This window comes from Cervus elaphus, chromosome 22, assembly GCF_910594005.1.
Source record: "Cervus elaphus chromosome 22, mCerEla1.1, whole genome shotgun sequence".
Classification (NCBI taxonomy): domain Eukaryota; kingdom Metazoa; phylum Chordata; class Mammalia; order Artiodactyla; family Cervidae; genus Cervus; species Cervus elaphus.
In genome coordinates, this window is record NC_057836.1 from 80861009 (window position 1) to 80877783 (window position 16775).

The 16775-nt window shown below is 54.6% G+C and overlaps 1 protein-coding gene across 1 annotated transcript in view; it reads right to left on the reverse strand.

The window, feature by feature from the left end:
* The window catches only part of LOC122680613 (proto-oncogene tyrosine-protein kinase receptor Ret-like), a 53011-nt gene extending 36326 nt beyond the window's left edge, over positions 1–16685 (reverse strand). The window contains 1 exon segment of the mRNA XM_043882194.1: positions 16520–16685. Coding sequence (XP_043738129.1) covers positions 16520–16589 — 70 coding nt within the window. The 5' untranslated portion in view covers positions 16590–16685.
* Between the last annotated feature and the right edge of the window lie 90 nt (positions 16686–16775).

The following is a 16775-nucleotide window of genomic DNA, read 5'->3' on the forward strand; positions in this document are numbered from 1 at the left end:
AGCTGTGAGTGCCCTCCTGTGCGGTGGAGAACCACGCAGGTGGACGAGGGTTTCTGGTTGTCATCCCTCTCTTCTGCAGCACATTGTGGGGACATCCTGCATGCTCTGCCTCAGTCCATGCCAAATGCACGCAGCCCCTTGGCGCCAACGTAGCCCACGCCCTTGCCCCGCGATCACCTCCCATAGCCCCCAGATGCACCCATCACCAGCCTTTGTGCACCAGCCTCAGCTCCCCCGTGTACTGGAGGGTCACCTCCCACTGGCCCCCGAGGCTGCAGACCAGTCCTGGCCCCTGCAACCCAGCCAACTTCTCAATATGCAGTGAGCTGTGACCCCACTCTGGGGAGGGAGCCCCTTCCCCAAGCTCCTGCCCTCTGCCTCAGGGTGGCCCACAGCTCTCTTACACTCATCACTGCCGATCAACTCTTATGTTAACCTCCTCTGGTCCAGTCGCTGTGTGGGTGTCTCTGGATTGGACCCAGACTGATACACACATCTCTCTTACACTTAGCATGTCACATGCACATTCTCTCACACTGTTGCAGACCCACCCCCACCTCCCCCATCTTCTTGCTCATTTAGTGAGACATACCGAGCCTACCCAGCCCTAACTGCAGGCTCACCTCACCAGTGCCCCCTGGTCAGCCCTGGCCATGAGAGGCCATGCACAACTCCCCTGAGGTTCCTTTGACCTCCTTGCTACCCTCGACCGAGGATGTGCTGCCAGTCTGACCATACCAACCCAGATCCAGGCAGGTGCTTCCTAACTGGGCACCCTTGACTAGAGTGAGTGGCAGTCACCGTGGTCATCCCACACAAGGCCCCAGACAACCAATGTCCTAGGACTGCAATGTAAAAGCCAGAATTTGGGGCTCTCAAGAAAAAAGCACATGGCAAGATGGTCTGATCTAAGAACTGAGTGGGGTGACAATAGTGCCCACATGTGTGTGCAAGGCAGTACCTTCCCGCAGAATCCACTCACCGGGCAGCCCTGCTCCTGCCTGTGACGAGCACCAGATCCTGCAGATGACAGTTTTATTATGGCCCAGCACAATCTCCTTAACAGACGGTGGTTTCCTAATGCCATCACTTCTGCAGGAACAGGAAGCAGACCTCATGGACTCCTCCCCAGGGACTGCCCCTCTCCCTGAGGGCCAGCTGTCCCTGTGGAGGGTCCCCCTAGCCCCACCGCCCAGACAGCAACTTTTGGCACCATTATCCTCTCCTCGTCCACCCCATGCCCCTCTTCTCATATCCTGTTCACATTTTCTCTTTATTCTAGTTGAATATTTGACATGTACAAGCAGTATATTTTGCAGAACATTTATGTCAAAATAGTGTTCTGCAACAGACACTCATGAACCTGTGGCCAACTTAACTGGACGTTTAGCAACAGTGCTGCCCCTCCCACACGCCCCTTCCACCTCATACACTCACAGAAACATGAATCTGGGTCTTTGTTTCCCTTGCCCCTCTTTTTAAAACACTTTTACCTTATTCTTGAAAGGCACTTCTGCTGGGCAGAGAATTCTGTGTGTGTGAGTGTTCAGTCATGTCCAACTCTTTTGTGACCCCATGGACTGTAGCCTGCCAGGCTCCTCTGTCCATGGAATTTTCCAGGCAAGAATATCTGGAGGGAGTTGCCATTTTCTCCTCCAGGGGATTTTCCCGACCCAGGGATTGAATCTGCATCTCCTGCATTGGCAAGCAGACCCTTTATCAACTGTGCCAACTGGGAAGCCCACTTGGGAAGCCCTGAGACTTCTACAGGACAGTTATTCTGTCCTTCAAAAGCGTGATTCTGCTGTCCTGCTTCTGAGAGCTCTGTACTCGTTCTGATGATTCCCTTCTTGGTTCTCTCTTCTCTCTGGTTGCTTCAGGACCTCCTGTGTTTGGTGCTTTCCTATTTCATTCTGATGAGCCAGCCTGCTCACCCCCATGTGGGTTTCCTCCGTCTCAGCTTATCTTCTAGGTGTTCTCTCCAGAGCATCCTTCAGCAAATGGCAGCCAGTCCCACAGCTCGAATGGCTGCCTCTGGGCCAAGGAATGCCACGTTCACCAGCCCTGACCTCCACCCAAGTACCAGAGACATCCGTACCAACTCGCTCCATCCTCTCCCTCATCTCAGTTCAGCTTAGAGGACCACCTAGCCTCCCTGAGCCCACTCTTTTTTTTTTTTTGGCTGTACTGGATCTTAGTTGTGGCATGCAAGATTTAAGTTCCTGGACCAGGACTGAAGCCAGGCCCCCTGCTTTGGGAGCACAGAGTCTTAGTCACTGGACCACCAGGGAAGTCCCTCCTTGAGACCACTCTTGACCCCATAGGCCACTTGCCCCAGAGCAGCCAGGGTCAGTCAGATCATGTCACAATCTGTCTGAAACAACAAACTAGTGAGTGAAACAACAAATGAATCCAGGAAGGAACAAACTAATACATAAATGGTTTTAAGCACAGAGTGGCGGGGGGAAGGTGGGCGGGAGGTTAACAGCTGGGCACATTTGGAAAACAGTGAGACTTTGGGATAGGAGAGGGGGCAGGGTATCAGAGAGATGGGTGATATCACCTTGGTCAAGACCCCCTGGCTTGGTCTGATAGGCACAGGGAGCCACAGGTGGGTGGCCAGTGGCAGGATGAGTGCAATGGAGCCTCACGGATGCCCCTCCCCGCCCCATGAGGCTCACGTGGGGCACACAGCACCCTCTAGTGCACGACCTGCCTGGGTGAGGCCAGAGTTGGCATTGAGCAAAGAAACCCTGAGGACACCTAAGAACAAAATCACTGACCACGGCTCAGGAAATGATGGCCTGGTAACTGAGGAACACTGCCAACTGGGAGACATTAGGCAGAATGACACACACATGCACACACACACATGTGCACTCTCAGGCAGGGTCACCCTGTAGGATGCTCCACACACCCCACGATCTCCATTTTTTGTCCCAGATGGAGGCTGGTTTTGCAAGGGATTGTAATGTAATTTTGGCTTTTTAGGAAAAAAGCACAGGTCAGGAGAACCAGTGCCTATGAGCGCAGAGAGGGCCCTGCAGGCCAGCCCCACTTTGGCCATAAATGGGGCTGATGGTATGCTCAGTACCTCCTGTGTGTGGCCATAAAACCATCACCACCATCACCACCATTACCCAACCACAATCACCACCCCCAGCTACACCATTACCACTACCATGATCACCACTCTCCCCACAAGCACCATCACCTTCACCCCCCTCACCTACACAGCATCACCACCACCATCACTAACTTCACCTGAACTCCAGGCCCCCACTATATTATCATCCCCACACCCTAACCACTACTGACACCATCACCACCCTCCCCACAACCATCACCTCACACCTTCACCCACCAGCTTCACCACTACTGCTGACCATGCCTACACCATCACCACCCACCATCACTCCACCCTCCAACCATCGCCACCATCATCACTCTGCTAGGCATCCAGAGGCTTCCAAATGAAGCAGCTTTGCCAGGTTTGACCCACATAAGATGTGGGAAGAAAGCTGGACTGGAAAGACCCACAAAGCCAGCCCGGGCCTGTCCTGTTCACTGCTGCATTCCCAGAACCTTGCCTGATGCCTGGCACAGAGCAGGCGAGAAGGGAAGGCCTGGGTGGCCCTTTGAGAGCCAGCCACCTCTGTTCACGGGTCCTGGGCTCAGCTTAGATGTCACAAGCCAGTGCCTCCTTGCAGGGAATATGACAGCTTGCCCCAGTCCTCATGCTGGGAACTGAAGCCTCTCTACAAAATCATCAAGAAAACTCTGGCCTGTGCAGGTGTACCCAAAGCTGAACAGCTAAGTGCATACATGGGTGGTGAATACAAGCCAGGGCTAGCTACTTTACTTGGTGCCCAGTGAGGACACTAATCACCATGAGAGCAGCCTCAATTCCAGTCTTAAATTCCCTCTTCCCAAATGCTGCCAGCAGCCCTCAGTGGACAGCCTGTGTGCCACTGTGGCCACAAGGCTGAGTGGCCTTCCTGGCCCGGACTGGGCACACAACAAAGGCCAGCTGGCACAGAGGCCTGGCACACAAGGAGGAGTGAGCAGCCACCCTGGCACACCCTGGATGCCTGGGGCTCTCCACGCTCCTGAGGATTCTGTCTAGTGCAGAGCCCAGGCACCTGCCTGCCTGTCTGGTCAGGGACTTCACACATAGCCCAGCTCTGCAGGCCTTCCCTCCATCATCCCTTCAGACTGAGCCTCATCGTGTGGTCCACGGTGGGCAGGGCAGGCAATCACATGCAGGGGTACTGTGTCTCCCCACACACCTGTCTGCGTGGGCCCTGCCTGGACAGGGTGGCTGGTGGCCTGGAGAGAGGAGGAGAAACCCGAGGGCCAGGCCTTGCCTCAGAGGCACCACAGACCTGTACGTACAGGTACATTCCTCCACACGTGAAAAGCTCTGACTTGCCCACCTTACCCGAGCTCTTACTGTAGACCTCAGTCTCCCCGTCTGTTTCCCAATTCTGAGGAAGAGAATTCACTTCTTGCTCTCAGAATGGAACTGCAACCAGGCCTAGGTCTCCTGACAACCCCCTCCTCTGCCATGCCATCTATGTAGTCCTCTGCTGATGGGCAGGAAGGGGTCAGGGTGTGGCTGAAGTTTGGGGTAGTGAGGTGTGCAGATGAGATCTGCAGCCCAGCTGCATGGAGCCAGCAGCCCAAATTCCTCCCTTGTGCCCAGGCCCCAACCTTCTGTTCCCAGAGGCCTGAGGGCCAGGCTGCACCTAGCAGGCACCCGTGGCCACCACCCACATCCCCACCCACCCGGACCAGCTGCAACAGCTTCGCTCAGATGATGGACACTCATGCCCAAATGTGATTTCCCAGCTGCCGCTGAGTTACTCACCAGCCTCACTAGCAGTTCCTTCCAGCTTCTATGCAAAGGAAACTGCGAATTAGGTTACAATTAATTTCTTTACCCAGGGCAAAGCCTGACTGGAAAAAGACTGGCCACCCAAGTGGCCTGATGATGACTGTTCTGCAGGTCACCAGGCTCCCTTGGCTCTGGGGTTCCTGTGCTTTGTAACCCCAGCCAACGGCAGGTGTATCAGCCCCGGCCTGGTCAGGTCAGCCCTGGCGACTGGCCAGGACATCCCAGGCTTTGACTCTGGTGCTGCTGCCCAGCAACTGTCCCCCTCTCACCCAGCAGGGCACTATGACTCAGATCTCAACAAATGTGTCACCTCATTGGACCTCCTTGAACAGCCATGGTCCTGCCCCTTTCTGCCCCTCCCCCCAGCACCGGTCTCGCCCAGCCCAGGTTTACCATTAACCAGCAAGGGCTTCCCCGAAGGTTCATCAGGTAAAGAATCTGCCTGTGATGCAGGAGACACAGGTTCGATCCTTGGCTCGGGAAGATCCCCTGGAGGAGGAAATGGCAACCTACTCCAGTATTCTTGCCTGGAGAATCCCATGGACAGAGGAGTCTGATGGGCTACAGTCTATGGCATTGCAAAGAGTTGGATTTAACTCAGCAAGAGTGAGACTTCTTTATTGGGTTCGCCAAAAAGGTCGTTTGAGTTTTTAATGCATGATATTACAGAAAAACCCAAACGAACTTTTTGGCAAGCCAATGCATTCTTCCCGAGAGGCTCTATTCCAAATGCTTCACGTGCATCACCCTACTAATGGACATGACAACTGCCAGAGGTAAGGACAACTTCTGGTTCCTGTCTTAGAGCAAGGAAACCAAGGCAGAGAGAGGCTACCTTGCCCAAGGCTGTACAGAGTGAGTGAGCCAGAACTTAAGGGTTCTACTCTTAGGTATACATGGCCACCAGGCTCCTCTGCTCGGTGACGGCTGTGCACACACATGTGGAAAAGCCAGGGCACCATGACCTGGGACTCCAGGCCACCCATCCACCTGCTTGCTGACCAGGTGGAAAATGCAACCTAAATAATCCTCCATAGTCTTCTTCAGTCTCCTCAAAAATGCAGGTGCCCTTAAAAGTCTCCTCGTGGAAATTTGCTCTTTCATATCTCAGTGAAACAGAGCAAAGGCCCAGGAAGGCGTGAACAGGGGGGAGTTTGCTCAGCCAGCGCTGTCCAACAGGGACAGACATGGTCAAGGCTGCTGAGTGTGCAGGTACCTGGGGATGCTGGGGGCCTGATGTGCCCATGCCCCCTGGACACAGGACTGAGCCTTGAGGGGTCCTTTTCTTTGCTGCTGTTAGATCCTACTATTCGATACCTGGGTTGGGAAGATCCCCTGGAGGAGGAAATGGCAACCCACGCCAGTATTCTTGCCTGGAGAATCCCATGGACAGAGGAGCCTGGAGGGCTAGAGTCCATGTGGTTGCAAAGAGTAGGATACAACTGAGCATGTGTGCGTGCACACGTGCACATGCATGCACGTACACACACACATTTCACCTTCAGAAGTGAGTCTAGATACAAAGGAGAGATTTCAGTGTGACTCGTGAAAGCAGAGAGACAAGTGCAGAGCCAGGCCCAGGCCACGCTCCTTCTCTGTCTTCCTGCATGGCCCACTCAGTGCTCAGCCTCTCTGCGTCTGTTCCCAGCTGTGAACAAGGACAGGGACCCTCCCTGGAAGGGCTGCTGGGACCAAGCACCTACTGGTGGGAGCCAGAGCCACTTCTCCTCTTTTCTCCCTCTCTTTTTTTTTTTTTTGCAAAGAACTTGTGGTTTATTAAAGACAACTTGTCGTCAGCAGCATTTATTCAAAGAACAAAACAAATGAAAAAATAAAATCAGACTAACATTCTGACCCTTAGAGTGAGACTAACTGAATTCATTCAGCCCAGTGTCCAGAATCCTAGGGGCAGCTTCCCAAGGAGGAAGCCTTGGAGTCTCGGGGTCTCTTGGCACCTCCCTTGAGAGTCTTGCCGGGGGGTGGGGGCGTGGAAATTGCCAAGGGTAATTCTTCCCTTTGGAGGAGTTCAGTCTAACCTGGGTATGGTCCCTGTGCTCTTTTGACCTTCATCACAAAGTCAAGGAGAGGACACTGGACCCAGGTCTGCCACTGAGGCAAATCAGATGCAGTGATGCAGGACGGTCCCAGGAAAGAGGAGGGCAGAGGGACAGGCGAGAGGGAATGCACTGGGGTCCTGGTCAGTGTCTGCTGGGTCACAGGCTGCGGCCCCAGCCTCGGGCTGTGAAGGGATCACGCAGGGGCTGACCACCAGCAGACGAGTTCTGGTACAAGGGTGACCCAGGCTGCTGGGAGGATGTGTGTTTCTGCCTCATACTGGTGTGGTGTCTTTACACACTAGTTCTCCCTTACACTCAGTTCTACCACAGAGCTCAGAGCTCCCCCAGCCAGGACCTTCTGGAAAACCAGGAAGGTCCCAGAAGGCAGGGAGAGAGGATGCTGATTGACTCTGGAAGGTCAGGAAGACCATGTCTCCAACCTTCTTCCTCCTTTCCAGCCTTACCCTTCATTTCCAAACCAAGCACTTGCCAACCTGCAATAAATAACCAGGAGTCTGAATAAAGAGCAAAAATCTCCCAGATACTGTGTGGGAAGAGGAAGAAAAAGGGAAGCATACAAAGTCCCAGAAGCATCCACAGGACAGCCTGGCAAGGAGCCGCCTCCTCCCTGACTCCTGAATGAGACCTCCTTGGGCCCACAAAGGCTTCCTGATAACCCCCCAGTCAAGATCTTCCCACCCTGAGCAGGGTCCCAGCACTCGTGCAGCTTCTGGGTGCGAGGGGTGTGGCACACTGCTTTGGTACATTCTGCTGTCCCAGGAAAACAGCTTCAAGGAACTGGCAGTACGACATCACATAGCTGCAATCATGGTAATCAACTTACGCCAGATCAGCCTGGTTATTTTTAGAGTCTGGATTGAGGTGAAGAGTTGACTCGTTGGAAAAGACCCTGATGCTAGGAGGGATTGGGGTCAGGAGGAGAAGGGGACGACAGAGGATGAGATGTCTGGATGGCATCACTGACTCGATGGGCATGAATTTGAGTAAACTCCGGGAGTTGGTGATGGACAGGGAGGCCTGGCGTGCTGCGATTCATGAGGTCGCAAAGAATCGGACACAACTGAGCGACTGAACTGAACTGAACCGAAGACAGGGCAGCCCTGGGTTCTTCTATTGCTCAGTCCTGCCTTGTCAAGTGGGCTGAGTAGGTCACTGGTCCCCAGAACCTTGCATCTTCCTCCCCAGCCCCAGATCTTCTACAGAATGATCCTTGGGCACTGGCATCTCACTTATAAGAAGGGACACCATTGCTTCTGGGACATTTGAGCTCAATGTGGCTTTAAGGTCTCTGTCTTCTGAGACTATCCTTAGGGTCCCAGTGGGGTCACAATGACTCAACCCCACAGAAGGACACTGGATGAAGCCATGTCCTCTTCAAAAGGGACCTGGGGTTCAGACACTGAAATGTCTCTGGCCAAAAGCTGCTTCTTGGCAACACCTGGTGGAAATTTGATAAAGCAAAGTAAACTCAACAACAAAAGAAGGTCCACCCAATTGAAACAGGGGCAAAATAGTTGCTTCCCCCCAAAAGATACAAATGGCCAAGAAGGAAGTAAAAAGACTCTCAGCATCACTGATAATTAAGAAAAAGCAAATCAAAACCATAGGTGAGGACACTGCTTGTATCCAAGAAGATTGATACAATTTAAAAATATAAACAGAAACTAACATGTGTTGGTGAGGATGTGGTAAAACTAGAACTCTCACACACAGCTGGTAAAATTGTAAAATGTTTCAGTTGTTATCAGAAAATAGCTTGGCAGTTCCTCAGAAAAGAGCTTGGCAGTTCCTCAGAAAAGTTGAAATTATCACATGACCCAGCAATTCTACCCCAAAATAAACACCTAAGAGAACTGAAAACAGGGATTCAAACAGATACTCACACAAAAATATCCACAGCAGCATTATTCACAAAAGTCAAAAGATGTAAACAACCCAAATGTCCACCAAGAGATGAATGAATAAATAAATGTGATACATGTTGCATTGGCCCTAAAGTTCATAAACCCAAACAAACTTCCTGGCCAACCCAATACATGCAATGTAATATTACTCACCCTTAAAAAGGAATGAAATACCAATACATGCTACAATACGGATATACCTCCAACCAAGTAAAAGGAGCCTGATACAAATGAAAGGTCAATTTATTTTAAATATCCAAAATAGACAAGCCCATAGAGACAGGTGCAGAGTGGCAGTTACCAGGGGCTAGTGTGGGGGGACTAGGCGCACTGCCTAATGGGTATGGGGTTTTCTTTGGGGGGTTAACAATAATGTTCTGGAACTACACAGGGGTGATGAATATGCAATGCTGTGAATGTACTAAATCCCACTCAACTGTTCACTCTAATTTTGTTATGTGAATTTCATACCTCAAAAGAAGTGAATTTTAATTGTTTACCACCCTGTTCTTCCCCCCATCTCCGCAGGAGAGACCACCCTGGAAGAGGCAGGGGCACAAGTGCAGAGCGGACCCCAGGAGCCTGCACAGGTGCCCCAGTGTGCATCCCACCAAACCACCATGCTCTCCTCTGCACACTGGCTTCTCTTGCAGAGAAAAGGACCCTGTGATGGGATTCCAGCCTGTGGAAATGGGCAAAGAGCCCAGGGCCCTAGAAACCCGACTCCTCAGAGCTCTGGGCCCCTCTTGTGCACACAGTCAGGTGTGGAGTGGCTGCCAAGGGCAGGGGGCGGGGAGCAGGAGACAAATGAACAGTGTTGAGACGTTGAGACTGGGGGTTTCTGTCACCCCCAAGTTCATAGTCTTTCCTGCTCACATAGGTACAGGGGATAGGAGGCTGCAGAAGAAGATTCAAGAGGGTCCCAGGGGAGACTTCTCAAGGCTCTGTGGAGTCACATGTGTGATCTCCTGTAAAGATCCCCTGCAGGTGCCAATCTGATGAGGAGGCTCAACCCAGTGGCAAAGCATGTGCTCACAGCACAGAGTACACGGTCACCTTGCACCCATGTCATGGCCAAGAGGTGGCGGAATGGAGTGCTGATTCCATCCTTTCTCCTTCCCAGAAAGAAAAAAAAAGAGCATCAGATGCACCATGGACAATGCTGGAAAGGCAGGATAGGGGAGGAGGGAAGGAGAAAGCACACTCTGAACCAGCCCCTCAGCTTCTGGGTCTTTCCCTGTTTCACCGTATCTGTGTCTTTGACTGTTTCAGGGGTAGAAAAACTTGAGAAAGAAACTCCATAAACTCTTTCCCTCCACTCGGACTCCCACCACCACGCTGTGCACCCCAGATCGCCCCCCACCCCCACACCTGTCTCACTCTCAGGTTCTGGCACACAGAACATATATCTTCCCAAGCATTTTCCAGGCTGTTAGTTAAAGCTTAGGAACTTATAGTTTTTCTTTTCCTTTTTTTTTTTTTTTGTTAATTAAAGCTTAGGAACTTACATGGTTTCTTTCCCCCTTTTGCTAAGACTAAGAACCACTGGAGTTTTCTGGCAATCCCATAGGCAGGAATGGGGGACTAGAACCAGTTCTGATGTCCATTGTCTCACCAGAGAGGTTCTGACTGTTTCAGAAGCCAAATTGTTTCTTCAATCACAGGGCAGTCAGAGCTGGTAATCAGGGCACAGCTTGGAGCTCTGCCTCCCTCTCCCGGCCACCCTGCCCCTTAGATACTTCTCTGGAGCCCAGGGCCCTGTGGAACCCAGACAGTAGCTCCCAGGTCAGAAGAGTGAAGGCTTAAGATGGGGATAAAGTAAAGTCCCAGTACCTGAATCTGGGGGCAGTGGGCTGGGGCCCCCAGGACGTGGGTCTGCAGGGGCAGGGGTGTCTTCCCTGAGTGGGTCCCAGAACTGATCCCTGCCTGCCACAGAGGCCCCCAGTCCCACTAGGTATCCTTGATGTCATGGAGAGCCTGCATCGGCCGGACCAACAGGTGGGCACACACCTGTCCAGGTGCACAGGTGACCTTTCTACAGTGGTGCCTTGGCTGCTATACTCTGTGGAGCCGCTCACCAGGCAAAAGCAAACAGAGGTGTTTGCTCAGGGCTGGCCACCTGCTCTCCTTGAGGGCCCAGGTGGTGCCTGATCTGCCTTCCCCAAGCTCCTGCTGGCGTCATCACACCCACAACCATGCTTTCTAGGGGGTATCAGTTCTACCTCCCTGCTCTCTCTCGCCCCACCCTACCTTGCCCAGGGTCTTGCAGTGGACAGCTGATAGGGCCACTGGCTTTCAGGCTCCAGCCTCAGGGACAGGTGCCAGGGGCTCCCACAATTACCCAGCTGTGAGGCCAGAGCTTGATGGAAGCCCAGGTCTCGTCTGGTCCAGAGCTTGGGAAGGCGGATGGTGGGAGAATTGGGAGGTGAAGCCAGGCAGGAAGTGGGCCCCGTCCACAGGGGCTCCCAGGGCTTCAGCCCAAAGAGGACAATACCCTCAGGTCCTCTCAGGTATGGCGGAGCTCTGTCTTGGGAGCCACAGCCTCCCTTGAGCATGGGAACACGGGGGTCGGGGAGGGGGACCTGCGCTGCCAGTCCGCTGCTCTGGGGTAGGGAGGGAAAGCCATGTGGGCTCTGGAGGCCTGAGTCTTCATACCCCTTCAAGCCCCTCTGAGACTACCCAGGTCATGGCCCTGGGTGATCTCTCTGAGTCACACCAACCCCCCAGTCTTCCAGGAGCTGAAGCATGCCCACCCATAAAGCATAGCACTCTGCCCTTGAAGACCCAGGGGAAGCAAGTGAGAAGGCAGGAGGGAGGGAGGGAGGGGGATGTCCTCCACTGCCTTCACACCCTGTGGCCCAAGCCCAGAAGGGCCCCTTTCCTGCCTGGCAGCCCACCATCCCTGCTTCCACCCGGCCCCAGAGCCTGCCTTCTGCCATGCACTTCCATTTGATATCACACACACACATTTGAGATAAATGACAGCTTGGCGCTTCCTTTACTGCCCATTTCTCCTATATGGAGACAGCTCTGAGGTCAAAGTCACCTTCTGCATTCTCCCCGGGTGCACCCCTAGTCCTGGAGAAGCTGCCTGGGTAGCAGGTGGTCCCTCGGAGCGTGTATGTGGGCTGCTCACCAGTACTGTTATTGTTACTATTAAGTCACTCTCTCAGAAAAACAATTGCAGAAATCAGGAGGAAGAAGAGAAAGAAATGAAGAGGAGAAGATGAGGGACTGGAGCCTGAACACAACCCCCACATGAGGAAGTGTCCTCCCCCACATCCACAGGAAGGGGGTGGGTCTCCAGAGTGGAGACTAGCCACTTCTTCAGGATAGAAGGAAGCAATACCGTTGTTGGGGGGCACTTCTCCGGCTCTGCCTCTTTCCTGGGGAGCCCAGTGGGCACTTTCTTCTCCCAGAATGTCCTGGAGTCCAGGTAAGGAGACACAGTCATACCCATGTGCCCTGAAGCCCAGCCCCTGCCCTCCCCCACTCCTCAGCACAGTGGCTTCTGTCAGGTTCTAGGTCCCCAGGCAGAGGCGGGTACAAGGGTCACACTCTCAGCCTACACCACTAGCACGCTCCCTCCCCTGGGGCCAGTTATGACAGGATCCCACCTGGAGGCAGTTCCTGGACCTGTAGGACTCCCAGACATCAGCTACAGTAGCAGTCCCATCTGAGAATCAGCCAGAGTCCTGCGGGCTCCTGACTCAGGTGTTGGGGAGCATGGCAGCACACTTCCGTCCCAGACCCAGGCCAGGCTGTCCCTCGGGCCCCTGGAGCACCCCACCAGAGGGTGACCAGTGGGTGAGCAGACTCAGGGCCACCTTCCCCACACCCATCCCCGGACTCCTCCTGAGCCCTGTTGCAGTTCCCCACCACCGCTGGCCCAGAGGAGGGGCTTGCTGAAAACCAGAGGACCAGGGCCACAGAGTCATGAAGTCCTCTTCACGGGCTCAGGTACACGGGCTGTGGGAGCCTCAGTTTTCTTACCTATGAAATGGGAATACAAGGCCACATCCCTCAGGGTTTCAGGAGGATACAGTGAGTAGCAGACAGGCGGTGCTGAGCACAGGATCAGCATGCTGTGGGCCCCCTGGGGTGGCTGTTGCTGGCATCACCTTATCCAGTTAAGACCAATAGGCAGAGGGCACCTCTTTTGGGTCACAGGGGGAGAAGCCCTCAGGCAAGGCAGCAGTTTCCTGCCCCCCCCACCCCACTTCCGCTTGGCACCCCATACTTCAGGTTAACAGATCCCATAATTTTTCATTTGTTTTCTCCTCCCCTGGCTAAAAGGCCATTAGCACCCCATTAGGTAAAAGAATCCCATTTTCTTCACACCACCAAGGAAACAGTGATTTACTTAGCCATCCTTAATGCAATTCTGCAGAATAAAGGCAATTTTGCAATGGTCTCAATAAACTTCCCCATTTGCTCTCTGCTTGCAGACCCTACTCTTAGGAGCCTACCAGCTGACCCAGCCCCTTGCTCCCTCAGAAGGCTGGACTCTGCTAGGGCCCAGGACAGTCAGTGTGGAGCACAGGCAGCTCTCAGAGGCCAGAAGGGCTTAGGGGGACCCAGGTGAGCCTGATGAAGCACACCACCACTCGTCCCTGGCCAGAGAGGGAAGGGGCAGAAAGAGAAACAAAGAGGTCGGCAGAGCAGTCTTCCTGGCTGAGGGGCTGTGCTGGCACCTGCTGGTCCCAGCAAAAGTGGCACACCCAGGTCCAACTGCAGAGGGGCAGGGCCCACAGCCTGGAGAGCAGGCTGGAAGTCATGGCCAGTACTGGGAGTGAGAGGCCCCAGGGGCGTGCAGGCACAGGGGGCAGGTCTCTCCTTGTGGGCAGAGGTACTGAGCAAAACGGGAACCCAGAAGCCAGGCCAGGAAGATGGGAGGTGCGAGGCCTCATGAGGAAGAGCAGGGAGAAGGTGCTGGGTGAGCAGTCAGCCTGAGACATTCAGGGAGAGCCCTGGAAGCTGGGAATCAGTCTCTTCATCCATGCCACGGGGACATCTGTACCTGCACTGGAGCAGTAAAACGCCACACACTCTTCTGAGAACAACTTCTAGATGGGTCCAGGATGCCCCAGGTGGACAGGCTGTGCCCCCTGGGTGTGAATAGGGAGGAGCAGGTGTCCCTGTGTATACACATGGGGGTCACAATGTGTGGGAGTAGCAGGGAGGGGGGCTGGGTTTCCCAGATAAGGGTGTAGTGTGAGGGGCCGAGCATGGGTGTGAGTGTGTCCACAGGCCTCATGATCACATATCCTTGAGAAAGGGCAGTGGTGTCTCGGTGATCACCAAGAGTGAGCATGAGAGTGTGTGAGCATGGATTCAAGAGTGTGTGTGTGTGCCCATGTGTGCCCTCACACAGATACCAGAGTGTGGGTGAGGAGTACTGCCCTACTCTGGGAGTCTGTGTCTGGGATGGCGCCTTTTTCTGAAGGCGTGTGAATTCTTACACAATGAGAGTGTGTACACATGGAGAGGGGCACACACTAGGGGTCTGGTGATGTCCTATGACCTTGGTCTGAGCACCCCTGAGCCCTCTAGCCCATCCCTGCCAGCTCTGAGGCAGTGCTTTCCTTCCCCAACACTGGGGTCCAGGCCACTGCCGCTCCATCTGGTTGCCTCCCTACCCTGCCTCTCATCAGTCATCCAGCACAGAAGAGAGCTTCCAGTCTGGGGGAGGTAGGTCTAGGCCAGCAGGGAGGGCTTTCATCCCCTAGAGACCCAGCCCATACCCCAGGTAAGAGGCACGGCCACTGAAGGGCTGCATCCAAAGGGGCCGCCCTGAGGCCGGGCTACTCCCAGCCTGGGTGAGTCCCGGAGCAGTGGCCCTGGCTCACTTGCGGCAGTCTGGAGCGCCACACTGAGAGAGCTCCAGAACTGCCACTCTGAGTAGTGTGCCCGCAGGCCTCTCCAAACGCCCAGCTGTCTCCTCCTGAGTACCGCGGGGCCACCTCTCCACTCTCAGTGTCGTCAATCAGTTTCTTACTCATCCTGTTGGAAGAGTGGGTGGGGCAGGAGACCTGCTTTCCCTGGATTGGAGGGCCTTTCTCCCACCACCCAACTCCTTAAGTCCAGGCTGTGAAAAAGCCACTTGCATTCCTACCAAGTGTCACAGGTCCATGCTAGCAGCCCCGCTCCCAGTCCAGTCCTCCTAGCCTCAGCTGGACACCTTGGCTAAGCACAGGAGAGGCATGGGAAGTCCTCTTCTAGGTTCTGAGGCCACCAAGTCCACCCTGGCTTCGGCCTCTCACCTGATCACCCGCCCATTACTAAAGTTGCAACGCAGAGTTACAAGAGATCTTCTGAAGGCCTTGTCTGTGTTTACTTCTGCGGAGTCTTCATCCTTCTTCTGTCTGTTTCCGCCTCACAGCACCCTGACCCCAGACTCCCAATGCTTCCCCCATTCTTCCCCGGGGCATGGGAAGGATTTCTCCCCTGCCTTTCCTGTGATGGGCTGGGGGCCCATCCTAGTGTAAGTATCTGACTCTTGAGTTTAGGATCCAGTCATACAAATGAAACCTTGGGCAGGCCTGTGAACCCACCGTCTGTGCAGGACCCAGGGCCAGAAGCAGGGAACCACTCACTGCCTCTTGTATTCCCAAAGGCTGAAGGGAAAGGTGGGGAAGGGTGGTGGGGGCTACTCTCAGAGGGAAATTTAGTACATACATATAAGTATTTAAGAAAAAGAAATCAGGGACAATTTGAGAGAAACTAAAATTCGTGGCCACGGGGGGGCAGGGGGTAAGGAGCAGATTCCACAGCCTTGGGGTTCATTCATCTGTTGAGAGTTTTGGAGGTGGGGGCAGTGACCAGCCTCTGCAAAGCCACTTCGAATCCTCCCAGCACTGATGCTGACAACACACAGCCCTACTCCACTCCAGGATGGTAAAAGCGCTTGGTGCATGTTGGCCCCGAACTGTCAAATGGTGCCAAAGGCCGCACCTTCAGGTACCCCTGCGGGGCAGCAACAGGGGACTCTAAAGAAGCGGGTGGGACTGGAGCCAGGGCCGGTGGCGCTGGGCCAGCCTGAGCGGGCCCTCGAGGGCAGCCTCCCTAAAAACCACAGGCTTGGGGGATTTTTAAGAAGTAGGGTGGCAAAAACTCACAAGGAAAAGCAACCGTTTTAAAAAGATCAGATCCCCTCCGCTCTCACCTGAGAGAGGATATCAGAGCTGGAGGAGAAACGCACTGACGTGGAGTGTGACAAGGAAACCAAAATGGAGCAATCGTTTACAGAAACACAACTCCTCCTGCCCCAGTGGCAGGCTTTTTAGGGCTACCTTACCCGTCCTCCCCTACCTGCACCGAAACGCCAACAAGATCCGCTTGGTTCCCCCCGAGACGCTGCTGTGGCCCGAGGCGCAACCAGGCAGGCGAGCGTGGCTGCGACTCAGGCCCTGGGCACAGGCGCCTGGCCCGTGTCCGGCTCCGGCCGAGACCCACCCAGCCTGGGGCCCGAGGCGCGCTGCCTGCCACACCACCCCACTCCCAGTGGAGCCCAAGTGGCCAGTAACTGCCTGGCCCGCTGCCCGCCGCGAACAGAAAGGCATTTTCAAACGCGTCCACTCCACCGCGCGGCTCTAACTTCACCCCGGCCGCTGCGGGCACCAGTCCTCGACAGAACTCACCTTCCCCGAGCAGGGGCAGCAGCAGAAGCAGCAACCGCAGCCCCACGGCGCTGGCCGTCGCCTTCGCCATCGCCGATGGATGCTGCGGCTGCGGCGAGAGGGCCGCTTCCTTGGGCTGGGGGGCTCAGCAGCGGGGTGCGGCGCTCAGCACCACCCGTCCTGGAGCAGAGGACACAGTGAACACTGCGGGCACCGAGCGTCAGGGCGCGGGCTCCAGGGCACTCTCCGCAGCTGTGCTCGGGGCTCGGAGCACATG